At 34.4% G+C, this 15,911-nt stretch overlaps 1 protein-coding gene across 4 annotated transcripts in view; it reads left to right on the forward strand.

Annotated features, from left to right (window-relative positions):
* LOC110996823 overlaps positions 1-15,911 on the forward strand; it is a 28,054-nt gene that overhangs the window by 10,256 nt on the left and 1,887 nt on the right. Inside the window, exons 1-8 of one of the 4 annotated variants that reach the window (XM_022264681.2) lie at positions 1,061-1,220; positions 9,970-10,565; positions 11,071-11,885; positions 12,282-12,409; positions 12,888-13,021; positions 13,708-13,840; positions 13,922-14,028; positions 15,567-15,700. In XM_022264681.2, coding sequence (XP_022120373.2) covers positions 10,002-10,565; positions 11,071-11,885; positions 12,282-12,409; positions 12,888-13,021; positions 13,708-13,840; positions 13,922-14,028; positions 15,567-15,700 — 2,015 coding nt within the window. In that variant the 5' untranslated portion in view covers positions 1,061-1,220; positions 9,970-10,001. Of the gene's footprint in view, positions 1-1,060; positions 1,222-9,957; positions 10,566-11,070; positions 11,886-12,281; positions 12,410-12,887; positions 13,022-13,707; positions 13,841-13,921; positions 14,029-15,566; positions 15,701-15,911 lie in introns of those variants that run through there. The other 3 variants (XM_045633153.1, XM_022264683.2, XM_022264682.2) reach the window with 3 other exon arrangements.

The raw sequence follows: 15,911 nt of genomic DNA on the forward strand, positions 1-15,911 counted from the left end.
TTAAGATATTTGTTTTAAAATAAGTATTGTTTGATGATTTGCTTTTTTAATAGGGTACCGAGAGTTTACGCCGGCTTTTTCTCTCGGCCTACACCCTCTGTCTCCTTAGCCGATGAGTACAGGATGTACAGTATGTATACAGGTTCGAATTTAACTTTAGTGGTTCTTAAAATTATGAATGTTTATTCAATGAAATTGAATCTGAAATGGTTATGCCGGTTTTTAGGTTTTGCTAAGTACCGTAATCAAAACTAGCCATGACATTATCTCCTTACGCCAGCAGCTGCGCACGCGTGGATTTTGTTAAGACAATAGTAATTGCTTAAGTTAATTTACATAAGGCACAATTACCTAAACCTTCAGTCACCCCCGTAGTATTGAAAGGCTAGGTTGCGGCTTGGTAACAAGCAGAAATCCTCGGGCCAGTGAGGTCCTTGAAGCCCCGGAAACTTCTAAGCTTAGTCAGAATTAACGCACAACGACCGAAGAAACTGAGTCCACGCTACATCTTGAAGAATTACACTACTTTAACCGGGACGCTCTTGATTTGGCAATACTTAATTGGGCTTCTGGTTCCGGCAAAAGGTGCCTCAAAGAACACTCAATTGGAACAACGGACATCGAGGCGATGTAATTTCGTATTCTGCCTCGACGTCCGATGATAAAATTGATTAAAGTATTAATTTGTTTCCAATTATGCGATCATGCTTCAGTTAACCTCTAATCATCTGCTGGTACGTCTGGTACTAAGTCCATTTTGTATAGAGTTAATATACTATAAGCTTTTCTTGGTTCCCCTCTTGCTTTTGCTTGGGACCAAGCGTTATATGGGTCTCTACTACACCCCCAACTGCCCACAGCGCCACCAACTCTCACAGACTCTAGACATCATTCTCGAATCTCCCCATCTAAATATCGAGCTGGAGATCGGTTTCAATGCATCTGCATCTCTTTTTATACGCCTATGCGTAAAGAGATGAGATGAAATTAATCGCGTCGTTAATATCTTTTAAGCGCTTAAAGCGGTAAATTGTACAGAATTCCTGTTTTTTATCACACCATACATGCAGTACCTATCGTGAGCTCACTGGCGACGGACGCGTTAATACATTTGAATTGATTATAATCCTCTTACATATTTGTGCATATTTTAGTTTTGTGGTTAATTAATGAACTATGTAAATCAGGAAAACGGTGTGTTTGGATTTTGTTTATAGATTGTGAGTATTAAATTAAACTAGGCAAATTAGACTAGGGTAATATTTTCGTTAATTATAATATATTATATTAAAGTATAAAGTTATAATTATATTAAGTATGTGTTATTTATTGACATGACTACATGAATAATATAAAAGACAACGTTGCTGGTATTGCTGCATTTCTTCATTTTAATTCCTATGAAAAACAAACAGAAAGCAGAGATTTTGAATTTTCATTCAATTATCTTTACAATTTAATATTTAAGCTGATTGAAACCATTGCTATAAGACCGGCATGGCTATGTATATCGTGTCAAAAACGTTTTGGATATACAGGAATCGGTGCTTATTTATCTCGACAAATGTCAGATCTGATCAACATTATATAAATGCCCCAATAATCATATCTATAGTCCGCATAAGGGCCGACCAAAAAATATACAAGACTGACTTTTTTAAATACTTATTTACGCTTAGTAATTCTCTGAGATAGAAATTATTATCTTTTATAGATAGGGCCGGCGCATGATTCATTATTGTACTATGATGCAAGACGTTTGCGATAAAGTCAAGGTCATAATTAAGGGTTAGAACGCTTTCTTTGTTTTAATTTTTGTATTATTTTATGTCTGCGAGCCATGAATGTTAGCTCTCAAGTAATTTAAATAAAAATCTCTAAGGGCTTTGGTCATAAGTAAAAACTAATAGTGCCATTGGCCATCAAAAAGTGTTTCTGAGAGTTCTCTTTACACCAATATTATTAAAATACACTTTAATGATGAGCCCTAGGTCTGCCCTTGAAAGGAGACTTACTTGAATCAATCAAGATGGTCCTGGGATTAAACCCTCCCCCCACTCCCCTTAATCCGTCCACAATCGAAATTGCGAACATAAAATTGTGATCGCCGCAGGTTTCTTAAGGAATTTGTAACACACATTGATCCTACATCGGTAGATCTGTTTATATATATGGCCACGCGCAGCTCGCATGCGAGCTTCCTCAATGACATCATTGCAATATGTGAAGCCCGTTTAGAGGTCAGAAAATGATATCGTCAGGAATATGTTTGACCTATTTTTAACTGCTGTTGTCATATTTTAAATGATACGAATATGTTAACTTTTTGTTGTCAAACGTTGAGGTTTTACGTGAGTAAGTAGTAACGGTTTTTTTGCTTATGAATCGTCCATCGTAAAAGTATTTATACGAAAAAATGTTCTTTATAAAGTCTTTATGCATATTTTTCTGAAACTCTTCTAGACACCCTGCCGGTGTAATGCCACGTTGTTATTAATTATAGCCATAGCAGGAAAAGACTGGCCGACTATTGGCAAAGATACTGTAGGCTTGGAGGAGGCTTTATCTGACTATCATTATACTACTATCATTTAGCTAGTAAGTGAATACTAACAAAAACCGTGTTGGCCTAGTGGGATAACCGTGCGACTCTCCTACCTGAGATCGTAGGTTCGACCCCGTCCAATGTGCGTTGTGTCTGTATGCGTTGTAATATATTGTTTTAACTCAAAACAATTTTGCCGCCCTCGCCAAAACGTTGCTTAAAATAGCATTCAAAGAATAAGATATAGAACATGTGCCGAATATGTTTGTAAATAAATAAAACTTATACATATTTATCAATAAATAAGTTATATTTCATTCGTAAAACAGCTAAATACTGGTTAAGAATAATTGAATTAAAAAGAAAGCACTGCCCCTAGTTACCGTGGGCTGCTAGTCTCTGCCATTTGAGATATAATTTTATGTACTACATAACACTTACAATTTTATAATTCATTTGCATAATAGGAATTTTTTCCGTCTTAACATTGGATAGGTTGAGATGTTTAAGATTGTTAGTAAATGTATAGTTTTGAATCGTTAGTGATTTTTTTTAAGTATGTGGATCCGTTTAGGTATTAAGTATTTACTGCAACTTATCTCCCCCCCCCCTCTATTCCTCTTGCCAGCAAAAGTAAACGAAGCTCTCAAAAATAACAGTATATAAACGTATAAATTGTTTGTAGATATCCTCGAAAATGCATTTCATTTTCAAGCATAGACTGGGTGGGGTAATACATAATTATTGTTGACGTAATCACAAAATAAGAAAATCAAAGAACCCCCCGCCGACTTTATTGAAATAAGTATTATAACGTTGTTAAATTTAATAAAATGCTATGTTACTCTGAATATATGTATACATTGGTTGATTACTCAACAAACAATAGTACGTGCCAAGTGGGGAAAATACTGAGAAAATTAAGACATTGATAAATTTCCTCGCTTCTTAGTAATTCTTTATATATTTACTTATGCTAAACGATTTACGGACGAATTCTAATAAACTGCTAATTTACATTTTAAAAACTATTTTAGATTTAATTACTGACTATAGAACAAATTAGGTCGTAGGTTCGATCCCTGGCTGTGCACCAATAGACTGTCTATGCTCATAGACAGTCTTATTGGTGCAATTAACATGCCCTCGAATTGTGAAGGAAATTATCGTGAGGAAACCGGCTTGCCTTAGACCCAAAAAGTTGACGACGTGTGTCAAGGACAGCTGGTATCTATTAGATTTACAATTGATCATGTATAACTAAAGTGGCCAGACGTCCCGTTTTGAAGGGGATTGTCCCTTTTTCCAATTACGAGACCCGGTATCCCCGTAATAAACTGTGGGACGCAATAATGACCCGTTTTCTAAAACCGCGCGACAATTTAAACAGAATAAATAAATAAATCAGCGCTACAACCTCTTTAGGTCTTGGCCTCAGATTTCTGAATCTGTTTCATGATCATTTTATAATGTAATAGGCAAGTAGGTGATCAGCCTCCGGTGCCTGACACACTTCGTCGTTTTTTTGGGTCTAAGACATGTCGGTTTCCTCACGATGTTTTCCTTCACCGTTCGAACAAATGTTAAATGCGCACATAGAAAGAAAGTCCATTGGTGCACAGCCCGGAATCGAACCTACGACCTCAGGCATACCTGAGAGAGAGTCGCACGCTGAAGCCACTAGGCCAACACTGCTCAACTGACAATTTAAACAGCAGAATATTAATAAATCTGCCAACAGTCTCCTATTTCAAATCGTCACCTATATAAAAATAAATTTGTTATTCTAATAGATATAAATATTAGTAAACATTTTCGATACCTATATTTTGTGATTCGTAACATTTAAGCCAACTTTGTCTAAATAAATAACTTTTTTTTTTTTGATTGACAACTATTTGACCTAAATTAAACCAATGTCCGGTTTTGAGTCGAAGAATAAATGGTCACTTTATTGCATGTGCATGAAGTACTCACCATGGTAGTGTTGCTTTGATGATGGAACTGGAACGTTGAATTTTAAACTAGCTACTCCAACTGGCTTCTCACGGGCAAAAAACCCGTAAACCTTGAAAATACCCTAGGATTAAATTCTACAGTAAGTTGTTATTGACTTAGACATATCACTGATTTTTAAAGTCACCACGAAAGCTCTACATCTTTTCGCTAAGGAAATGTGGTCGTTCCAACGTTCGTTTGTTTTTTTACATTGCAATTCCAAGTACCACAAAAAAGTCTTTGCATTTTTCGTATTAAGATATAATCGTTACAAATAACATGGCTGTCTATTCTTAGTGTAATTCGGTCCCTTCATTATAGATTAAACTACAACCTCACAAACTTTATATGTAATATGAGAGAAAAGGTAGGCCATTTTCTACATCGCAAATATTGCTTTAGCATTTGAAAACAACTTTCCAAGACTTGATTAGTGCGTCATCGCAGGTCATCGACCGACGCATTCAGCCAACTCAATACGTACGTTCTGTACGATTCGTTATTGTTACGTATCGTACATATTTGTTAGGCAGGCTAAATTTAACTAAAAATATTACAGTTTATAATTAAAGGATTTTTTTTTAATCTTGAAGAGAAATTTTTAAACACTACAAAATACTTGACATAAAAGAAATGAGTTTTTAGCACGATGTACAGACCAGATCTCTACCAAGTTCGGCTATGTATTTCGAGGGCAGACGTATATGGCCAGAGAACGTTGAGGTTTTGCCAGTTATTAGCCTAACGTTAACCAACATAAAAGTAAATTAAAAAATATTATTGTCTTTTATTAACATAACATTTAAAGAAAATGCTTTTTAACGCCTAAATATTAATTAAACACTAACATTTTACCCCTGTTATGATCCCCTCTTATGTGAGGGAATAGAGAATCCTCTTTGTTATGGTCTTAAATAAGAATAGTTACATTAAAAGGTGTTTACAACCACTTGGTCTTGTGGTAAGTAGGTGAGTTTTCAGACCCCACACGCCGTTGGCTTATTGGGTCTAAGCCGGTTTCCTCATGATATTCTCCTTGAACGTGTTAAATAAATAAATAAAAAATACGTTTATTATATAACATAAGATATACAGGTATCACTTATTCCACGTCATTAACTTTGTTTTATATTTTACTCATCGGCAAAGAAGACAGAGGATGTAGGCCGATAGAAAAAGTCGGTGTAAAAACTCTCGGTACTCTTTTAAAAAGCAAATCATCCAATAACACATAAATGCGCACATAGTCTATATGTCAGACATTTGTGCAGTCAGGGGTCGAACGACTCGAATGAGAGTCGCACACCGACCACCAAGCTAATAGGGCTCCTTGCCTGATGATTTGATAAAATCAAAATTAGTCAATTGGTTCATGATGAGATGAAAAGGCGAGAACTTCGCCATCATACTATATTTCCGTATGTTCCGTACGTTTTAATTGCCGTATGCCAACAGTCAAATTCTAGATACGCGATCGATTGAGGTGAATGTAATTAATTGATTTGAATCAGATATGTTATCATTAAATTGAGTTATTGTTAATTTAACTTGCAGTTTAGAAAGGCTTCGTTCTATCGGTAATAAGATTGAATATCAATTACATTTTTTGCGTCTACCTTCACAATTCTCAAATTGTTTTGTGGGTACGTAGCCTTTCCGGTCAATCAATTTGTTTTAATATATTGAAAATTTATTTAAAAGAAATACATTTTCAATATATTAAAAAAAATCAAGGGACGTTACACTGTGTATATAATAGTACTATACACAGGTACACAATATTTGCGATTTTATATCAAGCCAATATGCCTGGAATATTAAGTGACGAATATATAAGATAAATTTGAATATATATTTATAAACTTATTAGTATCATTTTGCTATTTACATTACAGTTGGGGTTTGCCCACAATTAATCAGAGGTCTGTGATCCCTCTATCATAATGATAAACTTATATACGTTTGCGTGATATATGTGCAATACTTTGGCAACACCAAAGAGGGATTATATCAGTGTTGCCCAAGATTTTTTGAGCAATGCCCAATACCTTAGCTTGCCTAAACTACTTATGATACTTATAATTACACGTTGCTAAATCTCTTGAGCGTGTCTACTCTGAGTTCTGGTATTCGAATCAATGTCTGCATTTAGGACTTGTCCGTGAGATTACGAAATTCATCGTAAGGATGCCTTAGAGGAAGTAGACACTCCGTCCAATACAGATGGCTGATCACCTACTTCCCTATTAGAAAGAACATCTTATGATTCATAAAGCAAATCTAAAAGATTGTAAAACCTTATGGAGATTATAGAGAACTGTAGACTTAATGATCTGCCTATATTCATAGATACAGTTAGGACGTATAACAGGCCAGAACAGGAGAAACAAGTGAATATCGGATCTGTGCAACTAAAAATTGGTCTTAAAACTCGCCCCTCAATAATCGGGAAAGATTGCGTCATGGCATTGACCTCCAATATAAAGGTATAATTAAATAATAAGGAAAATGAGTCCACAATTGGGCGGATAATATCTTAAATAAATTCAATTTTAGATTATTCTATGACGATCTATTTGGTTTAAGTTAAATTGGCTTTACATGAACTCAAAAATTTATAAAAGTTTTTTAAGGTTACATTTAGTTAAATTTTTATTAAAATAAAGATGGCAATCCTAGTTCAAAATTAGGTTGATTTCAAATTTCCTGCTGTCAGAAAAAATCCTTCGGGTTTTTGGTGTCGGTAAAATGATTTGACATATCTATTAAATCTGGGGCTTACCCAAAAACGGGTACTGTGATAAAAACCTTGGTTTACATATTTATGGTATCAGAGTCAACATGAATAAATTAATTAAATAAAGTCTAATTTTAGTCGCAGCTACAAAATGAATCTATTAACTCAACAAAAATCCCAGGAAATCTAGTTTTTAACCCGCCCAAAAAAAATCTGCAGAGCCAGGGCCATTTACATTACAACAGACAACATTACATTACACAGGACACACGCATTACATGCTTGAGACGAAACGAATGGAAAAAGGAAAAAAATATAGACCTCTCATTATGTATATCTTTTATTTAATTTTTTCTCTTTGATTTTTGTTATTTTGTATGTTTATGTGTGGTTTTTTTGAACTTCAAAACTCGCTAACTAGATAACTCCCGTAAGTCCAAACAATTTTTCATTTCGTTTCTCGTTTCATTATATATATCTATTTTTGATGAGATTCTTAAGTGGGTAAAATTAGCCTCATACAGACAATTTATCCTTTACTAGGAATGATCGAGTCACCCGTCTGGTACCCAATTTATTTATTGCCATACATACTATCCTTACAGTAAGCCAATTCGATAATTCGGCGTTGAAAATAAAATATATAATTCTAATAAATACTATATAATACAGTAAAGATTAGATGTCGATGTTGCAGACAGCATTCAGTAGACGCAACGTTTTTAACTGAGATCGGTGTAAACTGGTTCTGGTATCGCAAATAACCTTGGCCTTCGTCGTCACACATATCCCATAGGTGCATTGAAACCGTGCTCCACTATCATTAAGTTTCATTTCAAATGTTAGTATGTAATTACTTATCACTTAATGTTGTTAGTAATTTGTTCGCCTTTGGGAGAAGGCTTCTTCCAACCCTTTCCAGATGTCTCCATCTTTTCCAATAGTCTTCCAAGTATTCTCCTGCTGTTTATATCGAGTTAACCAATATCCTTCTTGACAATTGGGGAAGGTGCGAATAGCTCCTAATGCGATTGACAAATTTCCGCCTAAGACAGGCCGACTCCATCGTCTGTTCTACGCACGTTTATTGTGCACAACGCTGGGCGAACCGACGTACCAACCAATACCCCCCAACCTCTTCAGGGTGATAATATATTAATACTGATAAAACCTATTAATCCTTATTGCCCTTGAACTGGTGTGACTCATAGCATATTAACACAGAAGTAGCCAAGTCATTACAACTCGACAGTTTTTCATAGCTACTATCCTGTATAGAATAATTGACGTAACGAAATTGTATCGATTTGATCAACGTGTTGACAACGATCAACTATTAATAATGTTAAATTAAGTAATATATAAAAACCCTGCAAATTTCACCAGTGGAGGTGGAGTAGTTAGAAAACATTGCACGTATTCTTTGGGTTTTTGAAGTCAGTAAACAAATGTGTTATTCCAGTTAAATTTAGTAATCGTGTACATAAACAACTTACTGCCTTAATTAACATCGAAATGTCAAACTTGCAACCTAGAAATGTCAAATACCTTGAGTTTTAACTTAAATGGTGACGATAAAATATTAAAACGTTACTGTAATTGAAAACTCATCCAAACTTTTCGAGATTCCAAACTATTTTGACGTCTAAGTTAATAATTGTAATATCAGAACAGCACCGGTACTTTTAAACATCTAATAACTACAGAGATACCGTTTTTAATTTTGCCTCGCGCGTGTCGTTGCGAAACTAGTGATTAAAAACGGTATCTAAATTAAAAAAAAATGGTATCTAAATTAAAAAAAAACGGTATCTAAATTTAAAAAAACGGTATCTAAATAAAAAAAACTGTATCTAAATTTAAAAAAAAAACTGTATGAATCAAGAACTTTGTATTTCGCTATAAGAAACTCTAGTCTAGAGTACTTGGACGGTGGAACGGGCACTGAATCGTCATTTTAATAGAATCGTTTTGCTTTCCGACTCACTTTAAGATCAATGTCTCTATACTCTCTCATAGTCATCGTTTCGTCAATTCGTATACGTCCTTATAATAATGTACGTTACGATAATGTCTTTCGACGCATACATTAGCTACTAGAATAACATTCAAACAATGTTCGTCGTTCCAAATATGTCTTTGGAGCCGAACACATCTTCCATTCAAATACTGTTTGAATGTATTTGTGGAATCTCTGACGCTGTTATACCTATCTAAAACTGATAAATTTTGTAGTATAAAATTGTTAATCTAATACAATTATCTCATCTTTAATAACATTGAAATAGATAATGGTATCTATACTACATTTAATATCTTATCATACATGATTTTCATATATCTACAATTTTCTATCTTAATCAAACTATGGACAATGTTACCTATTACTATACTATTAAAGGAAACAATGATTTTAACCCTGAATTACTGCAATATAGATATCATTACGCTCCTTTGTTTTAGACTTTTTTGTCAATAGACTTAGATATATAGATAGATATATATAATAGACAATAGACAACATTTACATATCATATATCTTTTCGTTTCGTTTGTCTATCAGTGCTTAAGACATTAAATCTTTTGATTTTTCTTTTTATGCTAATGTACTAGTATGCCAGGCGTTAGAAAGATTTTTAATTAAAACAATCAATGGATCTTATTTTAAATTTAACATTTTTGTTTTCAGATTAAATGGGACGATAGTGCCTTTAAATAACTATGGGTAGCGCTAAACACGCTACAGTTAACACTGAAATGGCGTCACAAAAGAAATCGATCAAGGACTTATTAAAAAAGCCGTTCCAGGCGCTCTTCAAAAAAGATAAACAAAAAGAGAAAAAGGAAATAAAAGATGAAGACACACATAAAGTAGAACCGATCAAAGTAGTCCCAGTTAGTGAACTCCTAGAAGACATTAAAAACCTCAAAATAAAGCAAGAGGAAGAAGACGAGTTCAGTAATTTCACATACAAAATAATAGATGATAAGCGGAAAAATTCAGAAGTCTCCGAAGCGAGTTTTCTAAAAGAAAGAAATGACTCGCAGCTTTCTGAAGACAGCTTCAATAACTTTAAATTGAACGAAGGAAGGCGCTCGAAAATCGACTCGCAGACGTCAGAAGACAGTGGCTTCTCGGAGAAAAATGAAACAGTGGATTCGGAGGACGATATCTGTGAGGGTAGAAGGAAAAAGAAACAGATAGTGTTGATATCGAGGGGACCGATTAGGAACCAGTTTTTAACGCCGCCACATCCATATTCGCGGGAAACTGAATGCAGACAGGTAAACAATATATTCATTGCTCTCTTCTTAAGGCTATCGAATTGTTTATTATAGTTGGCAAATATCGTTTTAACATGATTTAAATAATTGCTTAGGTACAAATTTAATAAGAAACTATTCATAATACAGTTATTAATCGGCAGTTAGGTACGCTTTCACTATAACTATAAACCGCTACGCATTATTTATAGCCTCAAAAGACTTTTAGTCAAAATTAATTTCTTGCCCTTGTATAAAATTTATAAAAACATTATATTTTCCCAATTAAACAAAACTAAATCTAATTGATAACTAAAGTCTGTTACTTAGTTTAATGTTTATAATTGAGAGGTCGCCAAAACACTTGCGAATTTTCTGGCAATGTGAGTGTCCATGGGCGGTATAAAGAAAGTTGAAAGTGCAACTGATTAAATTTATTTAAAAGGCGTGGTATCGTAAGAGTTGAAACTGAACCAATTGTAAATTTATTTATCCGTTAAAATTATTAACAGATTCATAATTTCAGATCAACCAAGTTAATAAACAAACATTCTCCGGCGGGCAAGTTATTGTGAACGAAAACACACGGACAGACAACACATATTTAAGCAAAGTTATAGAATTAGTTGACACGAATGTTAGAGATTATAATAATGAAGATCTATCGACCTTTCTTGACCTAGCAGACGAATTTGTCAATGAAAACACCACTGAGAATATCCTAGCTGACTTTTTTAACCAAGCCGCAATACCAAGGATAGTAGAGCCCCCCACAGATACCCTCATTGGCGGGTTCAGCTATCAAAATGCCAACCCAATGGAAATATCCAGTTCAAACACGTTAACAGAATATGACACGCTCGAATTATTCCCCGAATGCCTTCGGAATCCTGAATTTGACACTTTGAACGTATTCCCCACGCCCCCGCGCTCAGAAAATGTCCCAAGCCCCATTTCGGACTCAACAGTCTTTTACACAAACCATTCAGATTATTCATTATCACCCCAAACGCAAACGTCATCGCCAATGTACAATAGTGACTATGAGAAGTGTCAAGACATACCATCGCTAGAAGACTATCCAAGCTGGGTCATAGACGAAGTACCTGAAACCACAGACAAGAAAACGCGGGAACGAATACCGAGCACGTCCATGACGATGAAGCAATACAAGGACATGCAAAAGGAGATCGCGAACGAATTTTCGAAAATGGAATGCTGCCAAGCAAAGCGGAAACCGTGCAAGGAAATATTCGAGGGGCACATGTCAAAATTGAAAATGGAACACAGGAAGGTTCTATGCCAAAAGGTTGCCAGTTTAGATCTGAAAACTGCTTATGGGTAAGTCCAACTGTTTAATATTCTTGCTGTGGGCAATAAATTATAGTCACTCATTGTTTTCTGTTTTTAGATTGACGTTTATTTTTATTACAACTTGGGTTTTGTGATTTAAGTTTCACTTCAATAAATCAAAAAAACTATTATTAGTATAAACAGAATTACCTATAAGCAGACACATGTTCGCATTAGTTTCACTTTGCCTTGCAAGCAAAAATAATTATTGGAAATCGAACCTAGGTCTTCCATATAAGACCAATATATGATTTACAGTAATAAAGTTAGTTCAACCGCTAAGGATATATACAGTTCCTAGTTCTGGGTTCTTCAGGCCAGCCAGCGGTTAGACTATTCGAGGGTCTACATTCCAAAAAAGTTATACCAATATAATTTTTTCAGTGTCCTTCATCACATCCTGGCGAGTTTGTCGAATGGCAACACTGAGGAAAGTCTGCAGCTGGCGCTTTTTAGTCTTATCTGTGAAAAAGTGCTAGCACTGCAGCCGGAATTGTTCGTCCAGGACTTTGGTATGTTCGTTAGTTTTCGTTAATAGATGCTATAAGTTCTAAAGTATCTTGTCCCGGTTATATACAAACTAATAGTACAAATAAAGTTCTGGAATGTTCCGATTGCGTTTATCGCTGAAGTGATTAATGTATGCATTATAATTATTAATGGAAATGAATTATTAGTATAGATTTTCTGTGATTTTCTGTTTGTGAAACTCTATAATTAAGGTGAATTTCTGTATATTATTTAAAGCGTCTCGCGTTCTCTGTACGCGCGTTAAATACATAATTGCTGATGTAATCAGGGTCCATTATTCGTTAAGGATTTGCCTAAGGATTTCTATAGTACTCAAATGAAGGAAATTACAATTAACCTTTTCACAAGACGACGCTTATCTAGCGTACGCGTACATACTCGTTCTTTATACGTGCGTGTTCGTAAAGACGTTATTGCTTGATTGCAACGAGATCTTCTATAGTTATTATTTTTCCTCAGGTTTAAATCTCTTGAAGTTGGCAGTACTTCGATGCCCGAAGCGACCGCTTCTCACCCGATATCTGGTGCAGTGCATTCAAACAGTCATCAAAACTGATACAAACATACGAACACATGACTGCGTCTTTACTGAGGTGAATACTTGTTACTTGTCTTTGATATTTTTGTGTAATGGGGCCAACTTGTAACTCAAGTGCGTTGCTGGCCTTTTATGAATGGGTACACTCTTTTCTTTAAGTCGAACTGGTTTGATACTTCAGTGGTTGGTTCCTTGTGTGGGTGTAATAGTATCTTATCTTATATCTTTAAACGAGCAATTCTTGCATATATATATATATATAATTGGAATCTCGGGATCGGCTCCAACGATTTTCATGAAATTTAGTATACGATGGGTTTCGGGGGCGATAAATCGATCTAGCTAGGAATAAATGATAGAAAATAACAAAAAGGTGGTGTTTGAGTAGTCCCAATTTAAACTGAAAAATGTATCTTCCTGACATCTATCGGCGAATAATAATACTATTTTTTGTTTAAATTGCTTTAACGACACAACAACACTAAAGCAATTCAGCATATATATTCTATACTGTTAATATTTCATCATTTTATTAGTATGTAATTCGTACTTATATATAATTTCCAAAAACACAATTTATAAAAAAATAAAAATACCGAACAAAGCTCGGCCATCCAGGTACTGTAAGTTTAAACGCTGTTTCTCCTCCTGGATAAGAAATATGAGCGTCACCTGCGAGCATAACTCTTATTCCCGCGAATCAGAAAACTTGCCAGAGTTCAGAAATTTAGTTTTTTTTAGGTGGACGCACTTCGCGATAATCTCGTGATCGCCTGCGCACGCGGCGGTGATGAGTACTCGAACGCGCTCTATGAGCTTGTGAAGCCAAGTGGGGAGCCTGCCCTGTTCAGCTTACACCACGCTAATGCTAATGGTATGTTAAAAATGACTAAATTTTGATAAGTTTTTCCTTTAAATTTGTTTTCTTGTTAAAATTGTGTTTTTTTTCCTTCAGGACACAACGCTTTGCATGTGGCCTGTATGACTCATTCTGCGCAAACGCCGCGTTATCACACAGTACATGTATTATTAGAACACGCACACATAGACTTATGGAGGAAGGTGAGTTTCCATAAAGACCTTGATTTGAGCCGTACTCTGAACTACTCCTTTGTCCCTTTTCATCACAGCGTAATGCGAATTGACAGAAAGAGACGAATAGTGTAAAAGGCTGTTTGATAAGTTTTTTTTTAATCTTATTTATTAGTACTAAACCTGTATAAATTGTTATTTTTGATTGGATTTAAAAATTGAAATTAAACGTTCCTAATTTAAAGAACCCGCCAAATAGCGGACAATACAGACAAGATGGCGTCGCATCAGTTAAAAGTACATTGATTGTAAACATGTGAACGAAAGTTTTTTAATTATCATGCTTAAATTACATATTATATTTCAATCAATCAAAAACAGTCTCCAACAAAATAAAAGTCTAATGCAGTATTAGGATAAGATATGTGCAAAATCAACGTTTTGTGTCACATGAAAAATCAGTAATTTTAATTATCTTTTTTGATAAATTAATGATTATTTATATGTTATAATAACTGTTTATTTTCCATACTGGCAAGCATATAATATTTAGCCTTTGTAAGGTAATTATTAATTTTTCTTAAAGATAAGTAAAATTAATAAAATTTAATGTCTATGTAAAATGGGCTACTTGGTTAGTAAGTAGGAACGAAAATATTTATATAAGAAATAAATGTTTCAATTGGCAATATTTTATAACCACATATTATTAATGTTACAAGCCAAAAAGATCGATTGCTAATATTGTATTTAGACGTTACTGGCTGTCCAAAAGCCCGCGCCCGGATCGAATAAAAAAAAATTGTCAAATCAAAAACGCGCGAAACGCCATTTTTATTTTTGCTTATTGATTTATATTCAAACCTTACTTGATAATGAAGCATTGTTCTGCTTTATAAGTGTTTAATTTCCCATAGATATAATAAAAAAACCCAAAAATTACTTTGACGCCATTAAAAAATGATTCCTTCAAAAACTATCCAAGATTGGCTTGTTTTTATATACATAGTAGCGGATCCGACAGACGTTGTCCTGTCTATACGTCTTTAATTTGAAAATTTCAAACTTTTTTTAATAAGCTAAAACATTCTGGACCATTTTGATGAAAATTATTATTCAAATGTTATGACAATATCTAACGATCCAGCACATGGTCTACAATAACACAATGATAACAAAACTTTTTTTTAATTTGATCGCAGCGCTAACTGTCGGGACAGACTAAAATTAAACTTCGAATATTATTTAAAATTTGACAGTGCGATGGTAGCGCCGTCTGTCGGATCCAATGTAAAACATTCCAAAATCAACAACTACTAATTAATTTAAAAAAACATTGTCCAGCGGACAAAATTGTGAATCTAAACCATTCTCGAATCTCCACGAACACACACAAAAAATTTCATCAAAATTGATCTAGTCGTTTAGGAGGAGTTCAGTCACATACACACGCACACAAGAAATATATATTAAGATAAGAGAACGCAACGATATATTTTTGATTGGTACTTGAGTGACGCGGAGAGCGTAATTGGAAGTATTAAATCTAAATTAACCATTTTTTACAGGACGTAAAAGGTGGCGAGACAGCGCTCCATCTAGCGGTGAATTCCGCAAACTGTGACTTGAAGTTAATAATGATACTCTTCAAACACATCGAAAGAAAACAATGGTACGACCTTGCGCATGCTCCGAATCTAAGGTAAGATAATACTTTACAACTCAGGTCCAAATAGTACCTAGAACTAACAAGCACAACTCAGTTTGATACAATATATATATTTATTTTATTTATTCATCAGTAATTTCAAAACTAAGATAATATACAAAGCCGAAACTGATTATATTGTTAAACAAAATATACGAAACAGAAAACATTAGTCAAATAAGTACATAAATAGATAAAGAAAACT

This window comes from Pieris rapae, chromosome 22 (assembly GCF_905147795.1).
Source record: "Pieris rapae chromosome 22, ilPieRapa1.1, whole genome shotgun sequence".
In the NCBI taxonomy this organism is placed as follows: domain Eukaryota; kingdom Metazoa; phylum Arthropoda; class Insecta; order Lepidoptera; family Pieridae; genus Pieris; species Pieris rapae.